The 20,971-nt window shown below is 40.0% G+C and overlaps 2 protein-coding genes across 7 annotated transcripts in view; one reads left to right on the top strand and one right to left on the bottom strand.

Moving 5' to 3' along the window:
• Positions 1 to 432: 432 nt before the first annotated feature.
• Positions 433 to 15,225, bottom strand: LOC128615588 (zinc finger protein 239-like). 5 transcript variants are annotated; one of them, XR_008387229.1, is made up of 4 exons: positions 15,076 to 15,225; positions 14,891 to 14,985; positions 2,860 to 4,193; positions 433 to 2,716 (listed from the first exon to the last, which is right to left on the bottom strand). XR_008387229.1 is itself a non-coding variant. In XM_053637800.1 (3 exons), exons 2-3 carry the CDS (start codon positions 14,957 to 14,959, stop codon positions 3,087 to 3,089), a joined length of 1,176 nt encoding a protein of 391 aa, XP_053493775.1. In that variant the 5' UTR covers positions 14,960 to 14,985; positions 15,076 to 15,225; the 3' UTR covers positions 433 to 3,086. The 5 variants fall into 5 exon arrangements, 4 of the variants coding, with proteins under 4 accessions (XP_053493775.1, XP_053493776.1, XP_053493777.1 ...); XM_053637800.1 differs by having other exon boundaries at positions 433 to 4,193; XM_053637801.1 differs by lacking the exon at positions 15,076 to 15,225 and adding an exon at positions 14,073 to 14,163 and having other exon boundaries at positions 433 to 4,193; positions 14,891 to 14,971.
• A 1,723-nt stretch (positions 15,226 to 16,948) lies between these two features.
• The window catches only part of LOC128615583 (zinc finger protein 135-like), a 4,793-nt gene continuing 770 nt past the window's right edge, over positions 16,949 to 20,971 (top strand). Inside the window, exons 1-2 of one of the 2 annotated variants that reach the window (XM_053637791.1) lie at positions 16,949 to 17,032; positions 18,739 to 20,971. The exon at positions 18,739 to 20,971 is cut by the window's right edge and continues 770 nt beyond it. In XM_053637791.1, the coding sequence (XP_053493766.1) occupies positions 16,967 to 17,032; positions 18,739 to 19,920 (1,248 nt within the window). In that variant the 5' untranslated portion in view covers positions 16,949 to 16,966 and the 3' untranslated portion in view covers positions 19,921 to 20,971. Of the gene's footprint in view, positions 17,033 to 17,259; positions 17,586 to 18,738 lie in introns of those variants that run through there. The other variant, XM_053637792.1, reaches the window with a different exon arrangement.

The raw sequence follows: 20,971 nt of genomic DNA, 5'->3' as shown, positions 1-20,971 counted from the left end.
ACTTTCCAGCCTGCCCTAGCCTGCCTTGCTCCCGCCTCCAGGATGACCTCACTGATTGGCGGCCATTTTTAAAGAGAAAGACAGAGTGAGAATTGGTGGGATGTTGGAGGTGGTTATGTGTGATTTGTTGTTAGGAGAGTGTTTGGTTTGTGTTGCTTGCCCTTGTGGCTATCAAACTCTGTATTTTGACTGCTGTTTTGGTATTTGACTTTTGCCTGGTTTTGACTTCGAGTTTGGTTATCCCTAAATCTGTTTATGTATCCTCTTAACTATATATATATATATATGTTCACTTGGTTCACTGGCAGTAGGGGTGTGGCTGCCATTTCTTTTGGGAGAGGGTTCCTTTTGTCTCTGTTTCTTTGCTTAGGTAGTTAGGGAAGAATATTTGTATTTTCTTTATTTTCCTTTTATGGAAGCTAGCTACCTAATCATAGAATCCTTTTGTTTATTATTTTGGCCTTGACCCACCCTGAAGATATGCCTGATTGGTTATTTGTACAATTATATGTATATATTGTCTGTTACAATATACCACATCCTTTTTCACACAACCTTGTTTGCATTTTTATTCCCTTATTTAAAGATCAATCAGTTTGAATCCTGAGCTGGTTACTCTGTGCGGCCCAACCTAGACTGGGCTGTAACAAGGTGCAAGAGACACTTCGCTGCAGCCAGATCCTGGGAACCAGTGACCGATGATGCGACACTCGCCTCGATAGGCTCAAGCATGACTCGCTGTTTTACAAGTTCCTCATACAGCAGCTTTTTGATGTCTCGCTTAGTGGCGTTCTGTGTAACCGATACGCTGTAAAAGTCCGCAAGGAGCAACAGATCATCCTTATGGCATCGTTCAAACTGCTCTAACGTGGGACAAACGGTAAACTGATCCAGGTTAAATTTAGTAGCCATATCTTATAACCTGTACACACACACCCCACCACAAAGACAAAACCGCCAGACAAACACGCCAAAAGAGAAACGGGACGAAACGAGGGAAAGCACAGGCTGAGCCCCCAATTCTGTTACAACCTGGTCTAGGTCGGGCCGCAACATACAATAAAATAATAATAATAATAAAAAAAGGGTTGGCGAGACTAAGATTGCATTTGTTTAGTTTATTCTCCAAACAGAGCAACGGTTTAAATCTTCAGAAGCCGGCCAGGCCAAAATAAACAAAAATTCCCTCTAACTTCACCAAAGAAAACTAACTAACCTACAAGAAAAGAAAAACACACACCACCTTCCCTCACTCCCTAGCTAACCCAAAAACAGGAGAAAAGAAGAATAAACATAAATGGCGCTGACTTCCTACAAACCACTCTTAACCATGCACCATTTACAGAGGTGACTATTAGTGGGTTAATTAACATAATAATAAAAAATAATTTGGACATTTTCACTTAGGGGTGTACTCACTTTTGTTGCCAGCGGTTTAGACATTAATGGCTGTGTGTTGAGTTATTTTGAGGGGACAGCAAATTTACACTGTTACACAAGCTGTACACTCACTACTTTACATTGTAGCAAAGTGTCATTTCTTCAGTGTTGTCACATGAAAAGATATAATCAAATATTTCCAAATATGTGAGGGGTGTACTCACTTTTGTGAGATACCGTATATACACAAGGGGTATCACATGAATCGTTACAGGGCAGAGCATAAACAAAGTCAAAACAGGTATAAGGTCATACACAGGTGAAAAGCACTTCTCTCTACACACAAAGCAATGGCAATGATCTGCCCCGGGATGGAGACTGACGAGGCTTAAGTACACTTCCGAAAACGTGCAGCCAACCAATCCTGTCGCACAAGGCAGGAGCAGGCGTGGACAAGACGTGATCGTCAAGTGGCAAGCCGGAACGTACGCATGCAGTAGGCAGGGCCTAGAGAAGGGGGGAGGAGACAAAAGAAACCCATCCCACCACCAACATAGACAAACAAATGGCACATAGAGCAAACAGAAATACATTGGATAACGTAACAGTAAGTGACAAGAGATACCCCTGTCGTGCCTACCTGATGACCCCCCTTGATGTTTGAAATGAAATGATGTTTGGAAAAAACATTTCCCTGCCTGCAGAATGTAATTTGACTAATAAATTCAAAATATCCCACAGGTAAACTTGAATAACGTTGGAGAAACATGAATGATGATTAATATGATGAGCTTACCTGTGAGTGTCAAAGCAAAGCATCTGAATATTTATAAATATAACATTTCACAATTTTAAAAAGAAATTACACAACTATGAGAAAACCTGTTTATGATTTCCATTAAGGAAATTTTTTTGAACATTATTAAGGAAAGTATAAACTTGGTGCAATATTAAACATGAGATTTAACAAAGTGAAGGGGTCATCAAACCCAGACCCCTGATAACATACTCTCTCAATGCTCCATTCACTGTATATCCACGATTGTGATAGTGATCCTGCATAAAAGACTTGCAGGTCATACAAACATCATCTTACTTCTTAAAAGGAACATATATACACAACAAAAATCCATTCATTGATCTTACAGTATAACTATTATTCTGATCAGTGTTGCAGCAAAGCCAAAAACCACATCCGGAACACTGGGTTCAAGTATATATATATGGGTGTGGTGGTCAGGCATCCCCATACTTTTGGCCATATAGTGTAGTTATCTGTAATTAATTGAGCTGCAAAGACGGAGTAACTTGGACCAGAATTCTCTCTTCAAATTGCCTGTAAACACAATCATCTTCTGTTAGCTTGGAAATGTGTCCAGTTCGATAGTATGCACAATGTGACATTTTAGAAAAGAAATTCTAGCTCGCATTTAAAAATCAATTAAAATTAAACATGTCGCTATATGTATAATACAATACCTCTGTTTGGGGTTGTTTGCGCTTATGTCAAAGGGAGATGTCAGAGTCATGTGCCTCACTCAGAGGTCTGGATTGGTTGATTACAGTGGGGGGAAACCAGGAAAATGACAATCATGAATTCTGCTAAAATGTAGACCGTAAGCAATACAGTCCTGTGCAATAGAATACTACATTCCATGACAAATAATATATATATATTTAAAAACATGTATCATAAATTGACAAATTCACTTGTCAAGAGCTGATGGCTTTATGTTAGAGCACTTGTGTATCCTTAATGATCTTGCATGAGCATAGCTCCGTCCACAGTGTCCACAGAGGTACGGCTTCTGTCCTGTATGACACTGCTGGTGGCTGTAGAGGGCACTATGGTAACGAAAACTTTTCCCACACTCTGAGCAGTGATAAGGCTTCTCTCCTGTGTGTATGCGCTGGTGTGTCCGAAGATTACCTTCTTGATTAAAACTCTTCCCACACTGTCCACAGAGATACGGCTTCTCTCCTGTGTGAATGCGCTGGTGTTGTTGGAAATGACTTTCTCGTGTAAAACTCTTCCAACACTGTGAGCAGTGATACGGCTTCTCTCCTGTGTGAATGTGCTCATGTCGTTGGAGATGACTCTGACGAGTAAAACTATTTCCACACTGGAAGCAGTAATATGGCTTCTCTCCCGTGTGAATGCGCTCGTGTACTTGGAGATTACTCTGGGAAGTAAAACTCTTCCCACACTGTGAGCAGTGATACGGCTTCTCTCCTGTGTGAATGCGCTGGTGTTGTTGGAGATGACTCTGACAAGTAAAACTCTTCCCACACTGTGAGCAGTGATACGGCTTCTCTCCTGTGTGAATGAGCTCATGTTGTTGGAGATTACTCTGACGAGTAAAACTATTTCCACAGTGGGAGCAGTAATATGGCTTCTCTCCCGTGTGAATGCGCTTGTGTACTTGGAGATTACTCTGGAAACTAAAACTCTTCCCACACTGTCCACAGTGATACGGCTTCTCTCCTGTGTGAATGCGCTTGTGTGTCCGAAGATTACCCTCTTGATAAAAACTCTTCCCACACTGTCCACAGTGATACGGCTTCACTCCTGTGTGAATGCGCTGGTGTTGTTTGAGATGACTCTGACAAGTAAAACTATTTCCACACTGTGAGCAGTGATACGGCTTTTCTCCTGTGTGAATGCGCTGGTGTTGTTTGAGATGACTCTGACAAGTAAAACTCTTCCCACACTGTCCACAATGATGCGGCTTGTCTTCTGTGTGAATGCACTTGTGATTTTTAAGATGTTGAGTTTTAGTAAAACTCTTCCCACAATCTGAGCAGTGGTACATCTGGAAAACACAATAAAATTATTCAAGATGCTTAAAATTTTTAGATTTTGTCCCCATGTGGATATAGAATTGTTACTGGAAACGTCTCCTACAATACTGTAATACAGTTTCCTCATCAAATCACCCACCGTTAATGGCTATAGCACCCGGAAATTTAGGTATGCAGATGGAGCTGCTAAATTACTAACAACAAAACGCACAGCATAAATAAAAGCAAGGTGTAATGTAAGGTGGAGTGAGTGACTGACCTTTTTAGAATATATACATACTTTATACAAGTAAACCGGGAAAACTTCAGGGTGGACCAAGGCCAAAGCAACAAACAAAAAACACTGTTTTAAGGAAACTAACTTAACTAAAAAGAAAAGCAAACAAAAGACCATTAGTTTCCCTAAACACCCTTGACAAAACAGAGACAAAACCCACACTCAATAGAAATGGCAGTCACACCCCTACCACCAGTGAATAGATACAGTATTTGATATTTACAAAAATTCAGCAGTGAGCCCAGGGTCAGGAGGGTTACTTTAAAAATGTATTCTGTTACAGTTACAAATTACTTCATAAAATAATTTAATCAGTAATGTAATCTAACCATCACAATATAAAAGTAATGTAATCACATTACTTCAAGGTCACATATGTAAATAAAGTCAAAAGAAAAGCAATATGATCTAAAATACTTTTATTTAGAGCTTAAAAACATGTTCAATGTTTGGATTTCTTTTAATACAATAAGTAAATTTGTTGCTTATGTGAGTCACAACTGGTAAGAGAGAACCAGAACTATAATCATGCAGATGATCTGACCTTTGAGGCAAGATGGCGCCAGTGTACCTGTCGGCATGCCGTCTCTCTTATCTTTCCCGTCTATTACAGTTTGTTCTATCTGTTATGTCTGTTCGTCTGGCATCTCTGCTGTTTTTGTTACGTATCCTTACTCTGTTCAGTACTCTGGTCAGCTTTGCTTTGTGAAACGTGCTATATAAATAATATTTACTTACTTACTTACAGATGTCTATATTGTGTTATCAAAAGCAGGGCTCCAGACAACAAAATATCTATTAAGGAGACATTGGCTCCTATAAGGAAAAAAAAAATATATAAAAAAAAACCAGGCACTAGATGATTTTTTTAAGTTCCACATGAATGAACACCAGTCATCCCATCATGTGTGTACGTCTGGCCTCCTTTTACAGCGTCAGCATTTTCATTCAAGTTCACTTAAAGTGGGAACTAAACGTCATGAAATTCACATGAACGAGACACTGCTTGTGTTAACAATGTTTTTTTTTTAACCACACTCTACGATTACATAGTCATGAGCTTTTTTGGTTAAAAAAAAAAAAAAAAAAAACAACTAATAAAAAAAGGGCACACTTATAGTGCTTTACACTGTGTCTCATTCACCCATTCACCCACACACACACACACACCCACACACACACACACACACACACACACACACACACACACACACACACACACCAACTGTAGCAGAGCAAGGTGCTAACTTGCCATCGGGAGCAACTTGGTTCAGTGTCTTGCCCAAGGACACTTCGATATGTGGAGTCATGTGGGCCGGGAATCGAACCACCAACCCTACGATTAGTGGACAACCCGCTCAAACACCTGATCCACAGCCTCACGTGACTAGAGGCATTTTTTAATGCTTTTGACTATAGCCTTGTCCCCCCCAGTCTCTTTCTTGAAATGGTTCTTTCCGGTAATGAAATCCGTGTCCCCCGCCATTTCGGAACAAAAGTCACAAAACATTATCTGCGCGTGATGATCATACCTGAGCCATGCAAACTCTTGAATCCAAGAAGTCTTAAAATGACTTTCTGATGATGATCCTCAGTGTCTCCATTGTTTTCTCTCTCATGCCAGCACTACTGGAGCCTGCTTTTTTTTTTTTCATTAGCAGGTGTGCCATCAGCATCGGTGCTCAACAGAGATAAGGATTGTTTGGAAAAATCGGATATTTTTAGTTTTGACACGTCTTTCTGACATGGAAAGCTGATCCTTGCTTTCCCTGTGCGTATTCATGAACACCGTCTCATTTTATTACATCAACAGAACAAATGATGTGATAGGCCACTCCTCACAGGACACGCAATTAAAAAGACATTACATGCAAATTTTTTATATCAAAACATTTAATTCCTTGGGTTTTAATTGAAAACAATTGTAATCCTGATAGTATTCCCATTTTTTTTTACAAAATGTACCTGTAATGTGATTACTTTTTTTTTGGGGTAACCAACAGTTACCAGTTTTTTGTACCCTGATTATGTAATGTTGTTACGTGTATTCCGCTACTCCCAAAGCCAGAGTGTGACTATTTACAAATCCAGGCAGCAAAAAGAAAGAAAGGACAGATCGAGCTCAGAGACTGGACAGGCACAGATGAAAAAAAAAACAGAAATACGGAGCGGAGTAGCGAGCACAACCACAAATGACAAGTGAGCATCTGCAAAACGAAGCTGTGGGCACCGGCTTTCTTCGCTGTTAAATACTATTGCCCATCGATGACAACATGCACACATGAACTGGAGCAAGACTGTCACCAAGGTACACTTACAAATCTTGCAAAGCCATTAACAGGACAAGGGTCTCCTCCTTGATGGTGCTGTAGTTACAGTTGCAATCAAAGTTATTCAACCCCCATTGCAAATCAGGTTTATTGTCAAAACTTAAATAATTTTGAGACTCCAGAAGTCATTATAAGTTGTATTTTCAGTTGAATTTGGGGAAACCACTTGAAGCATTCGTTGTGTTGAACTATTTCAATTGCTTGCATTTGATTTGTTCATTGCAAACAGCTGAAAGGCTGTCAAATCTGACACTAAACCTGATTTGCAATGGGGGTTGAATAGTTTGATTGCAACTGTATGTTTTCTTTTGTCAGAAGGAGTGTCATGCGTCTCACTCTGAGATTAAATACGTATCATTGTGTTGCATGCTTGGTAGTGTAGCGTTCAGGTGAAACGAGGAAAACGACAAAATCATGAATTCAATTAAGAAAATCATTACATCATGAAAGTGGACTGTAAGCAATACAGTCCCATACAATATAATACTACATCTACATACTACATTATAATTTTATGCCAGAATTTCCTTAAAAAAATTAATTAAAACATGTACCTTACTTTGACAAATTCACGTCAACAGACGATGGCTTTATCTTAGAGCACGTGTGAGTCCTAAATGAACTTGAATGAGTATAGCTCCGTCCACATTGTCCACAGAGGTACGGCTTCTCTGAATCACTCAGAAATAGTTAATATAGTGTACAGTCAGGCCAATAAGTATTTGGACAGTGACAATTTTCATAAGCCTGCATCTGCACACCACCACAATGGATTTGAAATTAAGCATTCAAGATGTGATTGAAGTGTAGTCTTTCCACTTTAATTCAGGGGCTTTAACAAAAACATTGCATTACCCATTTAGGAACTAAAGCCATTTTTTAAATACACAGTCCCTCTGTTTTCACAAGCTCAAAGTTGGACAAACTAACAATAATATATATTAGGATTATTTTTTTTTAAATACTTGGATGCAAATACTTGTCTATGGGTTCCACACATCAGGCATCAAATGCTGAGTTTCCTCCCTTGAGATGCTTTGCCAGGCCTTTACTGCAGCCTCCTTCAGTTGCTGCTTGTTTGTGGGTCTTTATGCCTTCAGTAGGTCAACAGAATGCTCAATTGGGTTGCTTTCACGGTACGGGTCATTATCCATCTGTACTGTGAAGTGCTGTCATATCTGTTTTGCAGCATTTGACTGAATCTCAATTCAAGTCAAGTGACTGTCATTTCAACCATATACAGCTGGTGCAGTACACAGTGAAATAAAACGTTCCTCCAAGACCATGGTGCTACATGAAACAACACACTAAACCATATGAGAAGACATACAGTTGCAGTCAAAATTACTCAACCCCCATTGCAAATCAGGTTTATTGTCAAAATTTACAGATTTTCAGATGTTTACAATGAACAAATCAAACAAAAGCAATAGTTCAAGACAACAAATGCTTCAAGTGGTTTCCCCAAATTCAAATGAAAATGCAACTTATAATGATTTCTCCAGTCTCAAAATTATTCAACCCCTTCATGTCAAGCATCTTTAGTACTTAGTAGAGCACCCTTTTGCTGTTGACCTGCTACGAACGAGATGCATAGCTTCTGGCAGCGTTCCTGAGGAACGTTATCACATTCCTCATGAGCAATGGCCTCCAGTTCAGTAATGTTCTTGGTTTTGCGTGTTGCAACCGCCTTCTTCAAATCCCACCAAAGATTTTCTATGGGGTTCAAGTCAGGTGACTGTGATGGGCCTGTAGAACCTTCCAGGACTACCTCTGTAACTAAACCTTGGTGGAATTTGAGGTATGCTTGGGATCATTGTCCTGTTGGAAGGTCCAATGACACCCCAGCTTCAGCTTCCTCACAGACAGCATGATGTTTTCTCCTAGGATTTCCTGATACTTCAATGAATCCATCTTGCCTTCCACATGCTACAGGATTCCAGTGCCAGAGGATGCAAAGCATCACCGAGCCACCACCATGCTTCAGTGTTGAAAGAGTGTTCTTCCTTCATTCTTTTTCCTCCAGATATACCACCGATCAACCGTGCCGAAAAGTTTCAGGTTTGTTTCATCGCTCCACAGAACAGAATCCCAAAACTTCTGTGGCTTATTTATATGATTTTGAGCAACTTTTCTTGTGCTTTTGGGTCAGTAGTGGTGAACGTTTTGGAGTTCTGGCATGGAACACTTCAGCATTTAGTACGCTCCTTACTGTTCTCATTGAAACCTTAGTGCCTGTTGCCACCAAGTCATGCTGCAGGTCTTTTGCAGTCACTCAAGAGTTTTTCCACAACTTGCCTTCTCAGAAATCTGGTTGCAGCCATTGATCCTTTTCTGCCCCAGGTAGGTATTTCATATATTTTCTGCCCTATCCAGTTCAGGTATTTCATGTGTTCCAGCTCAAGCACACCTGGTGCAACTAATGAAGCCCTTAATTAGTTTCATTATGTATGCTTGAGACAATACCTGTTTTGCACATTTGTGCTGTTGTGAGGAATTCTAGGAATAATGCATTATCGAAGCCCTGTACAAATACACGGTCAGGCTGTATTACAAATGCCTTTCCTGTTAACTGAACATGGACCCTATTAAGGATGTAAAATAATGGCATTCTAGAACCTACATACTGCTCTATATGACGAAGTTAGATTCAGCCATGAGAGGAGTGACTACTGTCGTGGAAATTAGACAACACTTGCAGACTCGTCCTCTGAAGGTAAAAAGGTTTTTTACAGAAAGATGGTTAATACAGGATAGAATAAAGCAGGATAGAATAATGAGAGTGCTCTGAAGCCCTTGTACCTAAACCACTACTACATGTATGAAACGCAGAGCATGACAATTCTGTGTACCGATAAGAAGCAGTTTGAGGCAGTTCAAACAGGCTTCGTTTTAGGATCTTGGACAGATGAACCTTGAACAGAAGAACATGTTTGTGTCTCTGTAAGCAGATAAACATTCTGTACTGATCTCAGTGACATCACATGGCCTTCTTAGGTGTTATCCTCAGATGAACATGAACAAGAACAAACTTATAACAAAGTAAACATTAGTAATTTCCCCTCACACTTCAATAAATGCCCATTTGGAAATTGGCAACAAGCAAGATGTAAAAAATCTAATGACTAGATTAATAGAATATTACCATACGCAAAGTATGTATTAAGTGGCATGTTTATTCAGTGTCTCATTATGAGCCTCTCGAAGCACTTCATGATGATGGATGAGTGCAGTGGGAGGGTAGTCATTGAGGCATGACACTTAAGACTTCTTTTGCACAGGGCCAATGGTGGTGGACTTGAAGCATGTTGGAACGATGGTGCTGCTCAAGGAGATGTTGAACATGTCATTGTGAACATACACAAGCTGGTCTGCACATCCTCTGCGCACTCTGCCAGGAATGTTGTCTGGTCCAGCAGCTTTCCATGGGTTGATTGTGTTGCGTTTTCCTTACATCATCCCTGGTTAAACAGCACCTGGTCATTGGTAGGAGGGGTGGACCACATCATTCTGCACCTCAAAACGAGCATAGAAGTTGTTCAGCATATCTGGAAGGGAGACATCATTGTCACAGGCGGGTGATGTCCTCAAGTTGCTGATGTCCTGAATACCCTGCTGCATGCGCTGCAGGTCACTGCTGTCCATGAAGTGGTCATGGATTTCCTGAGCGTGTGCATGCTTTGCATCTCTAATGGCCTGGGACAGTTTGGCCCTCGCTGTTCTTAGGGCCGTCTTGTCACCTGCCCTGAAAGCATCTTGGGTCCTCAGCAGTGCACACACCTCTCCAGTCATGCAAGGCTTCTGGATAGAGCATGCAGTGATTGTTTTGGAGACAGTGATGTCATCAATGCACTTGTTGATGTAGCTGGTCACTGATGCTGTGTATTCCTCCAAATTGGTGGTGCCGCCATCAGTCGCAGTCTCCATGAACATGTCCCAGTCAGTGTGCTCAAAACAGTCCTGAAGATCAGAGATGGCTCCCGTTGGCCAGGTTTTCACCTGCTTCAAAGCCAGTTTGGAGCGTCTGATGAGTGGTCTGTATGCTGGGATTAGAGATGTGGTCTGAGTAGCTGAGGTGGGGGCAAGGCTCCGCCCGGTACGCACTGGGGACGTTTGTGTAAACAAGATCCAGCGTGTTCACCCCTCTCGTTGCAAAGTCCACATGTTTGTGGAATTTAGGGAGCACTGACTTGAGATTCACATGGCTAAAATCCCTGGCAATGATACAGTCCATTGGGGTGTGCATTCTGCAGTTCACCAATAGCCACATACAGTTCACAGAGTGCCTCTTTAACATTAGTGCTGGGGTGGGTCGGGTGCACGTACACACCGATTATTCAACCATTTAGTTGAATGGCTGCATCCAGAACTCTTATGATGAGCCATGTGTCCATGAAAACAAATACGCAGCAGTCTCTAAACTCTCACTCTAGTTTGCTGGAGTTTGCTGGATGTAGTCCAGCTTATTGTCCAGGGAACAGACATTGGAGAGCAAAATGGACGTGAGAGCTGGTTGCCTAGAGTTTGCTTTTCGTCTAGCATGGACCCCCACCCTTTTGCCGTGCTTTCAATTCCTTGCACACTGCTTATGACGTCCCCTCCCCTGGCCACTGGCATCAGGCGACACAGAGGACTGGAGCCCTAGGCCCTGCAGCAAGATTGAGCAGCGTCTCCAACAGATCATCATGCAGGTTGGTTGTTGCATGATTTCTGTATTTTATCAGTGTCTGGCAATGGCAGACAAACACCAGTTGCTCCAATGTCCATGTGTCAATCTGAGCAGAAAGTATAGCTCTATACACTTAGAATTCATCCTGCTACTTCTATCAGCAGTAACATCAATATACACCAGTGACAGCAGCCGTACATGCCCATGCCATAACATTAGGCTTGACAAGTCTAATCTGGCCTTTCTGTTCTTGAGTGTTACCAGTGGTTTGCATCTTGAGGTAAAACTTCTGTATTTACATTCACGAAGACGTCTCTTGATTGTAGACTTTGAAGATGATATGCCTACCTCCTCCAGAGTGTTCTTGACTTGTCTAGATGTTGTGAAGGTGTTTTTCTTCAACAAGGAATGAATTTTGTAATCATCCACTTTAGTTATCTTCTGTGACCTTCCAGGCCTTTCAGTGTTGCTGAGCTCACCAGTGCATTCCTTCTTTTTAAGAATGTACCAAATTGTTGATTTGGTCACTCCTGTTTCTGCTCTCTGTCTGATAAGTCCGATTTGTTTTTTCAGCCTCATGATGGCCTCCTTCACTTGAATCAACACTGCTTTTGACCAGATATTTAGAGTTCCCATGAACAGCTACCAAAAGCAAATTCAACACTTAGAAACAGGCCACACCTGGCCATGAAACTGCTCATCAGTCAATTGTCTAGTTACTTTTGAGCTTGTGAAAATGGAAGAACTGTGTAAAAAATGGCTGTAATTCCTAAACGGTTAATGCAATATTTTTGTTAAACCCCTCGAATTAAACCTGAAAGTCCACACTTCAATCACATCTTGATTACTTCATTTCAAATCCATTGTAGTAGCGTACAGAGGCAAAATGACAAAAATTGTATCACTGTCCAAATACTTTTGGACATTACTGTATATGTTTATAAAATTCAGAGACTAGCCATACAAAGCTGACCTTGCTCTTGGCATCAACATTTTTCTAAGCGGAAGGTCTTTTGTTTTTGTCTGTGGAAGTATAACAGACTGGAATAAGTGTTACACATTTCCTTCTAATGAACTTTAGTTAGTTAGGTAACAGTTAGCAGACTTGTCTTTTGGTTTGTTAACCTGCTCAATGTTTCAGAATTTACCACACAATGATCAGTTCCTTTATGTATAATTGATCACAAATCCATTCAATTATTAATAAATTATCACAAATCAGTTGCTTTATTAATAATTTGAAGGCCACATAAAGTGTGAGTCCTGACCTGAAGTGTTCTGCTTGTGTATCCCTTGCAAAAAAAAAAAAAAAAACCCTACACGAATCCTGCTGGATTTGAATTTTTCTGCATAATGTTTGCTGGTATCCTGCAGGAATGCTAAAATCCAGCAGGACACACTGGCAGACTGTGCAGGAATTTCCTATAGGTTTTAAAGTAGAGCCTTCAGTTCAATAGAAACATGCAGGAATGTCCAACACACTTGCTGCACAACGGGAAAACATCCTGCAGAACTGCTGCACACCTCCTCATTTTACAGTTTACATGAGTTATTACATGACAATTTCAATAAATAAAATACTTCATTTGTGAAAATACAATGTTTTTGTTGTGAAGTTATTTAAAATGGTCCTGCAGGAAGAGAGTGTGTGTGTGTTTTAAATAGACCTTCAGGACATAATTCCTAGAGGGTATAATTCCTGCATATAATTTTTACTGTTAAAATTTCTGCACACATCTCTACAGGAAAATTAGCTGATATTAGCTAATATTCCCAAAGTTTTTTTTAATTGAAGTGTGGTAATGATTACTGAAAGGATAAACTGATGCAACTTTAGAGTAGAAAACCACTGAGCACACATTCCTCACTCCCCGTCCCAACACGCTGATCTAGTTTGAACCTGTTCTCTATCAGTTTCTCACTCATTTGTATCTGTATAAATTCCCTGCTGTTCTTAAACTTGTTTAATAAAAAAAGAAAGAAAGAAAAAAAAATTTCCAATCGAGTGACCAGCACAACGCGCTGCTGACATCATCCAAATCTAAACTCGCCTCAAAGCAAATGTTTGTTGCTTTGAGCTTTTGATCGTGACGGTGGAGACGGTATCCTGAGGCAAGGAAAACAAATAACCACCCATAAGTTAGCGTTCATCACTATTTAGCGTTAAAGCTGCTGAAAACACCTGGCCGAGTTTGTGATATTTAGGCAAGGAGCTCTGGAAAATTTATTCATTGGAAAACAGTAAATCAGCGAGTGATCATTAACTTTACCTATCGCTACAGTGAACATCATGTACTGCTTCCTCAGTGTTGGTGTTACACTACTAGTGTCATGTGTTTATGTCGGCTGTGAAATATGGACTGAGGTTATTATATAATTCTCTGGCACTGCATCTTGTCTGAGGCTCTGAGTTAGGGTTAGCTACCTGGATGCTGTCATCAATCACAGTAGGAATGAGTGATGCTAATCTAGACCCTCGCTTGAGGTAAGAACATAACTTTAGGCATACATCTTGCAGTGATGTTAGACATTCCCATTCCCTTTTTGAGAGTTAACGATAGCATTACAGCTGTTCACCATGATGTAATACAGAGAGTGGGTTAACATTACTTACAGTTAGCAAGTGTTTTGGACAAGGGAAGCTGTAGTAATGATCGTTATGAAGATTGGTTAGGGCCGTGTTTCTTCATGTATTCTGTATATTCCTGCTAAAGGCAGGAAAATAAATATTCACAAGTCAGATAGATTCTCCAGGTGAGTCTACAGCACCATTTTGTTCATCAGGAGAGTGGAGGTTACATTTCCAAAATTACACAATCTGGGATTCTGTAACGCAGTTTCTCAGTTAAACCCAAAGGGAATTTGTCCATATTTTGTAGCAAACATCTAAACAACACTCTTTTTGTTCTTTTACAGCTTTTAACATGGAAGCGAGTGGGACTCCTGTCTTCCCAGATGGAGGGAGATTTGTAAGATGATTCATCAACTCCCATTCTTACATCTGTCAAATGTTTAGACGATTTTAACTATGTCACCTGAATTTCATGCAATTGTTCATTTATTTTATGAGCATTTTAGTAGCATTTTAGCGTACAAACAAATTGCATTTTAGGATAATTGTAGGTGGAAAAGTATAAACAACACATCCATGTTTTTTTTAACATATTTGTGAGATGTTTAACACACAGTGTGTGTTAAATGTACTAATACACTGGTTGTGCTGAAAGCAACACAAAATGTGTCGTCCTTAACTAGACACGCAGGTGTGTTCACAATGAACACATCATGAAGTTATTTTAAACACGTGTTTTAACAGTGCAGCCACGGAGTGGAATATCTGTTATCTCACGTTCATAACAATGTTTTAAATCATAAATAAGTTCTCAGAGTTTAAAAACTAAAAGAGAAATCAGACACTTGAGTAAACTTTACCTTTGAGCCAGTAGCAGCAGGAGTCTGTGGAGATTTTCCTAAAGAGCGGCGTCTGGACTCTGATTTCATTATAAGAGGTGTAAAGAATCAGGACACTGGAAGAAAAATACAGAGATTCATGACTCCAGAATCTCCACTAACCTGTTAACCGAGCAGCTCAGGTGGTAAGTTTCAGATGAACTCACCTTTAGTGATGTTACGCAGAGTATCAGAGATCCGAAGCGCGTGCGGAGAAAGAAAAGCTTCTTTCATGTGAAGATCTACATCCAACCGTGTGTTGTTGTTGTTCTTGTTCTTCTTGTTCTCTTCTTCTTCTTCTTCTTCTTCTTCTTCTTCTTCTTCTTCTGCTGCTGCTGCTACTTCTTCTTTAGAGGTTTATTGGCAGTTGGTAAACCAGTTTTGGTGAATTACCGCCACCTACTGGACAGGAGAGTGGAGCACCGAAAAGAGGTTAAAAATTTTATATTTGAAGTTTAAATCACCCTTATATAAATCTTAGATAATTTAATAAAGTAGTATATACCTTTCCGTGTGCTGGACCATTTTATTTTTAGAAGACTAAATTAGTTACTTACTAATAGTTAATTACTATTAGTTAATAACGATTTTATTGGCTATGCAATGAGTGGAGGAAGTTCAGCCAGTGGGGGCTGTTATTTGTTCAGAATCTCAATCAGCTGTAAATAGCTTATTAAATGGGCATTCTGAACCAAGACAAGATTTAGTATATGAGATACTTACGCATCTACTTAGAATTCAGAAACTGGGGATGGTCCTGAGATTTCGTTGGGTACCAGAACATGTGGAAGTACAAGGAAATGAAATAGTGGACAGACTGGCTAAACAGGTAATGGATCATATGGATATTTGAAGTGGTATATGAAGTTCATATACCACTCAGTAAAGAAGAGGTAAAAGGAAAAATTAGAGAACTTATGAATATAAAGTGGCTAGAAATGTGTGACAAGGAAAAAAACGGGTAGACATTGTTGTGGAAATTAGACAGCACTCGCAGACTCATCCTCTGAAGGTAAAAAGGTTTATTACAGAAAGATGGTTAATACAGGATAGAATAAAGCAGGATAGAATAATGAGAGCGCTCTGAAGCGCTTGAGCTGAACCACTACTATATATATGAAAAGCAGAGCATGAAACACTTCTGTGTACCAATAAGAAGCATTTTTGAACAGGCTTTGTTTTAGGATCTTGGAAGATGTTTAGATGAACCTTGAATAGAAGAACATGTTTGTGTCTCTGTAAGCAGATAAACATTCTGTACTGATCTCAGTGACATGACATGGCCTTCTTAGACGTTATCATCTAATGAGAATGAAACAGAACAAGAACAAAACTATTTCAAAGTAAAAATGAGTAACTTCCCTCACAACATCTATACAATATCCAAAAACAGACATCTTCAGTCATCTTGACTCAGTCTTGCCACTGGATCATGGCGGTCACCGGGAAGTGAGAGTGAGGCCGATGCTATGCTTCCTCACTTTAATCCAATTCATGTGCAAGTCGAGTCCCAGTTTGTGTTCTCCATAATGGAGGCAGAAATGTAAACTTCGGTCTTCGTCAAAATCGACGGACGAACTCCTGTGTGTGTGTGTGGTCCAAAAACAAGGAGTGATGCAATTATCACTCGGCTTCGAATAGGACATTCTGGATTAAATAATCCATATTTCAAAATATGGAAACATCAAACAGGATTATGCTTGATGTGGTGAAACAGAGACTGTTTAACATGTATTATTACATTGTGTAATGTTTACAAGGGAAAGAGAGAAGTTATTAAATAAATTGAGAAATATAGATTCAATCAATATCACCTTATCAAACCTAGTGAATTGTTCCCCAGGACAGTCAAAAATACAAAGAGAAATACTTAATTATCTCAGGAAAACAGGACTGGACATTTTATTGGACATTTAAAAGAACAAATGTATTTCCCTTCTTATTAATGCTTAACACTCCAGTCCAGTTGGTGGCGGTAATACAGCATGACTTGGCTTGTCAACCGCCATTAAACAACACAAGAAGAAGAAGAACACAAGCTTGGACTCAGATCTTCACATGAAACGGAGCTTCTTTCTCCACACGCGCTTCAGATCTCTGATACTCTGCGTAACATCACTAAAGGTGAGTTCATCTGAAACTTACCACCTGAGCTGCTCGGTTAACAGGTTAGTGGAGATTCTGGAGTCATGAATCTCTGTATTTTTCTTCCAGTGTCCTGATTCTTTACACCTCTTATAATGAAATCAGAGTCCAGACGCCGCTCTTTAGGAGATAGACTTTATTATTCACACAACAAAGCCGAAGCTGGTCTGCAGATCAACTCCCTTACTTCTCCTCGATACGTCACGTTACCGTTTCTGATAATGTGGAATAATAAAGAGATCATTTCATTTCAACCGTGTGCTTTTTAATAACAGCAACGTAAGCCCACATGAAACAATGCACATCCCTATGACTTCCTGTGTTACCTCTCAAGCGTCCCCCGCTCCCCAGGTCTACAACAGGAATAAAGTCGGTGTGAAGTTGGACGTTCGATATTCAGATATGCGGAAATTAAGGGACCGTCTCTAAAGTTACGTAACACATTGTTAAACACGTTTCTAACTTCAATAGCATTTGAAAGGAGTGACTTACAGTCATATAACCAACTGGAAAGTGTTCATCTAAATGTCAGGTATGGTGCACACCTTTTTATATTTTTTTTATATTTAACAAAATAAACTATTAAATCATATAAAAATTGCCATGTATTTCACTACAGAATGGGCCCATACAACAAATATACCATAATTTAAAGCTCAATAGCATTTGAAGGGAATGACTTAACAGTCACACAACCAACTGTAAAGTGTTCGACCAGGTGTCAGATATGATGCACACCTTTTAGATTTTTGATATTTAACCCTACAATGCATGAACCAAAAAACCCTTCACGAATGCATAAAGGGGGTCAAAATGACCCGTACTGGATTGAATGATTTTCTTAAAAAAAAAAAATAGATGTCCTATTAATGAAATAAATAAACCAACTGATGATCCGCAGATGTTTTAATATTGTAATATGATTCTGGTGTTATAGATGTAGGTTTCTGATTAATAATCCACGACACTGTGAGGTGATACGACAACATTTCACTGTGATGAACAGAAGTTTGTAGTCTGTTCTCTGAGAGCTCCAGAGCCACAGTGCTGCCACTTTTGAGTGATATCCATTTGTTCAGGACTTGTTCAGGTACAGTTCCTCCAATTAATGCAAATTAACGCAAAATCAAGCAAACTCTGCAATATTCAGGGGGGCTTGTAATTGTTTAAAATTACAGCAGATTTGGCCAAGATCCATCATGTGACGTCATCACAACGTGCATTCAGCCAAACCCCTCTTCGATTCATGTGTGCCGAAGATGAATACAGCTAAAAGGTCTCATGTACCAACAAACATTCTTGCAAAAGACCACACTAAACAATTTCACCAATTATCCAGGTTGCATTGGAAATTTTGAAAAAAAAATGCCTCTGTAAAATTAAGCATTTTTAACTAATCAAAACTCAGATTAGACCTGAGAAATGATGTGCAAGTTTGGTCAACTCTCATTCATCTTGGCTCTCAAAAATGATCAGTCAGTGGTTTTGGCATGAGTAAAATGGGGCTGCAATCAATGGCATTACATTACAAATCTAAAATTACAAAGTTGTTACAGCCATTAAAGGTGAGTGATTTGGTTGTGAAGCCATATTACAGCATTGTAGGAGACGTTTCCAATTACAATTCGAGAAACACACGGGGACAAAATCTGAAATTATTTAAGCATAATAATTTTGTTTTCCAGATGTACCACTGCTCAGATTGTGGGGAGAGTTTAACTACAAGTCATCATCTCAAAGATCACAAGCGGATGCACACAGGAGAGAAGCCATATGTGTGCTCGCAGTGTGGGAAGAGTTTTACTCGTCAGAGTAATCTCCAAATACATGAGCGCATTCACACGGGAGAGAAGCCGTATCACTGCTCACAGTGTGGGAAGAGTTTTAGTCAAGAGAGTAATCTCAAACAACACAGGCGCATTCACACAGGAGAAAAGCCGCATCACTGCTCAGAGTGTGGGAAGAGTTTTACTCAAGAGAGTAGTCTCAAACAACACAAGCGCATTCACACAGGAGAGAAACCGTATCACTGCTCACAGTGTGGGAAGAGTTTTACTTATCAGAGTCATCTCCAACAACACAAGCGCATTCACACAGGAGAGAAGCCGTATCACTGCTCACAGTGTGGGAAGAGTTTTACTTACCAGAGTGCTCTCCAAATACACGAGCGCATTCACACGGGAGAGAAGCCATATTGCTGCTCACAGTGTGGGAAGAGTTTAACTTGTAAGCGTCATCTCCAAATACATGAGCGCATTCATACGGGAGAGAAGCCGTATCACTGCTCACAGTGTGGGAAGAGTTTTACTCGTCAGCATACTCTCCAACAACACAAGCGCATTCACACAGGAGAGAAACCGTATCACTGCTCACAGTGTGGGAAGAGTTTTAATTGTCAGAGAAATCTCCAAGTACACAAGCGCATTCACACTGGAGAGAAGCCGTATCACTGCTCACAGTGTGGGAAGAGTTTTACTCGTCAGAGTTATCTCAAACAACACGAGCGCATTCACACAGGAGAGAAGCCGTATCACTGCTCACAGTGTGGGAAAAGTTTTAGTCAAGAGAGTAATCTCAAACAACATGAGCGCATTCACACGGGAGAGAAGCCGTATCACTGCTCACAGTGTGGGAAGAGTTTTAGTCAAGAGAGTAATCTCAAACAACACAAGCGCATTCACACGGGAGAGAAGCCCTTTCACTGCTCACAGTGTGGGAAGAGTTTTCGTGACCAGAGTGCCCTCTACAGCCACCAGCTGTGTCATACAGGACAGAAACTGTACGTCTGCGGACAATGTGGACGGGGCTATGCTCATTCAAGTTCATTAAGGACACACAAGTGCTCTAACAAAGCCATCAGCTCTTAATACTTGAGTTTGTCAAATTTACATACATGCTGTTCATTTTTTAAAGGCAGGTAAAGAGACTTTCTGGCATAAAACAATATTATATCATTTGTCATGGACTGTAGTATTCTGTTGAATGGGACTGTTATTGCTTACTCTCTAGGTTTAGCAGAATTCACGATTTTATGTTTTCTAAGCATTGAATACACCAAGATGAGAAACACCCTGACTTCCACTGAAACGTATTTAGTTTCATAAGGCCAAAAACAAAATGCCACCCACAGTGGTTAAAAAGGCAAATGTTTTCTTTAACTGAATGCATATGCATTTAATTTCCTGAAATTCACATCTAGATGTGTTAAACAACCTTGGTGGCAAACCACCCAATATTTAGGTGAACAAAAGTATAGGTACAGATGGTCTTAAAGTAAATAATAATCATTGGTTGCATGTCCCTTGTTTGCAATAATTGCATCAAGTTGGTGACCCACTAACATCACCAAACTGGTGAATTCTTCTTTGTCATGCTTTTCTTGGCTTTTACTGCAGCCTTTTTCAGTTGTTGTATGTTTCTGGGGGTTTCGCCCGTCAGTTTCCCTCATCAGGAGGTGAAATGCTCCTCGACTGGTTTAAGGCCTGGTGATTGATTTGCCCATTCTAAAATCTTCCATTTTTTCCCTCCTGAAGTCCTTTGTTGAGTTGGTAGCGTGTTTTGAATCATTGTCTTGCTGCATGATGAAGTCCCAATTATATTGGATCAGATTGTTTTTGTAAACTTCTGAATTCATTCTGCTGCTATCATCAAGAGTTACATCAATAAAGATTAGTGAGCCCATTCCAGAAGCAGCCATGCAACTAGCCATGAGACTACCTCCACCATGCTTGACTGATGAGCTTCTATGTTTTGGATTATGAGCAGATCCTTTCTTTCTCCACACTTTGTCCTTTCCATCACTTTCCTGTAGCACCAATTGTATCATATTTGCTACATGAGTTCTCAGACTTCTATATTGTCAACATGATCAGTAGTTTGCTGAAAACACCTGTTGTATGGCTTCTGACACGTCTTCTG

Source organism: Ictalurus furcatus, chromosome 12 (genome assembly GCF_023375685.1).
Source record: "Ictalurus furcatus strain D&B chromosome 12, Billie_1.0, whole genome shotgun sequence".
Lineage (NCBI taxonomy): Eukaryota > Metazoa > Chordata > Actinopteri > Siluriformes > Ictaluridae > Ictalurus > Ictalurus furcatus.
The sequence above is the reverse complement of the archived record's forward strand: the minus strand, read 5'-3'. Positions and strand labels throughout refer to the sequence as shown.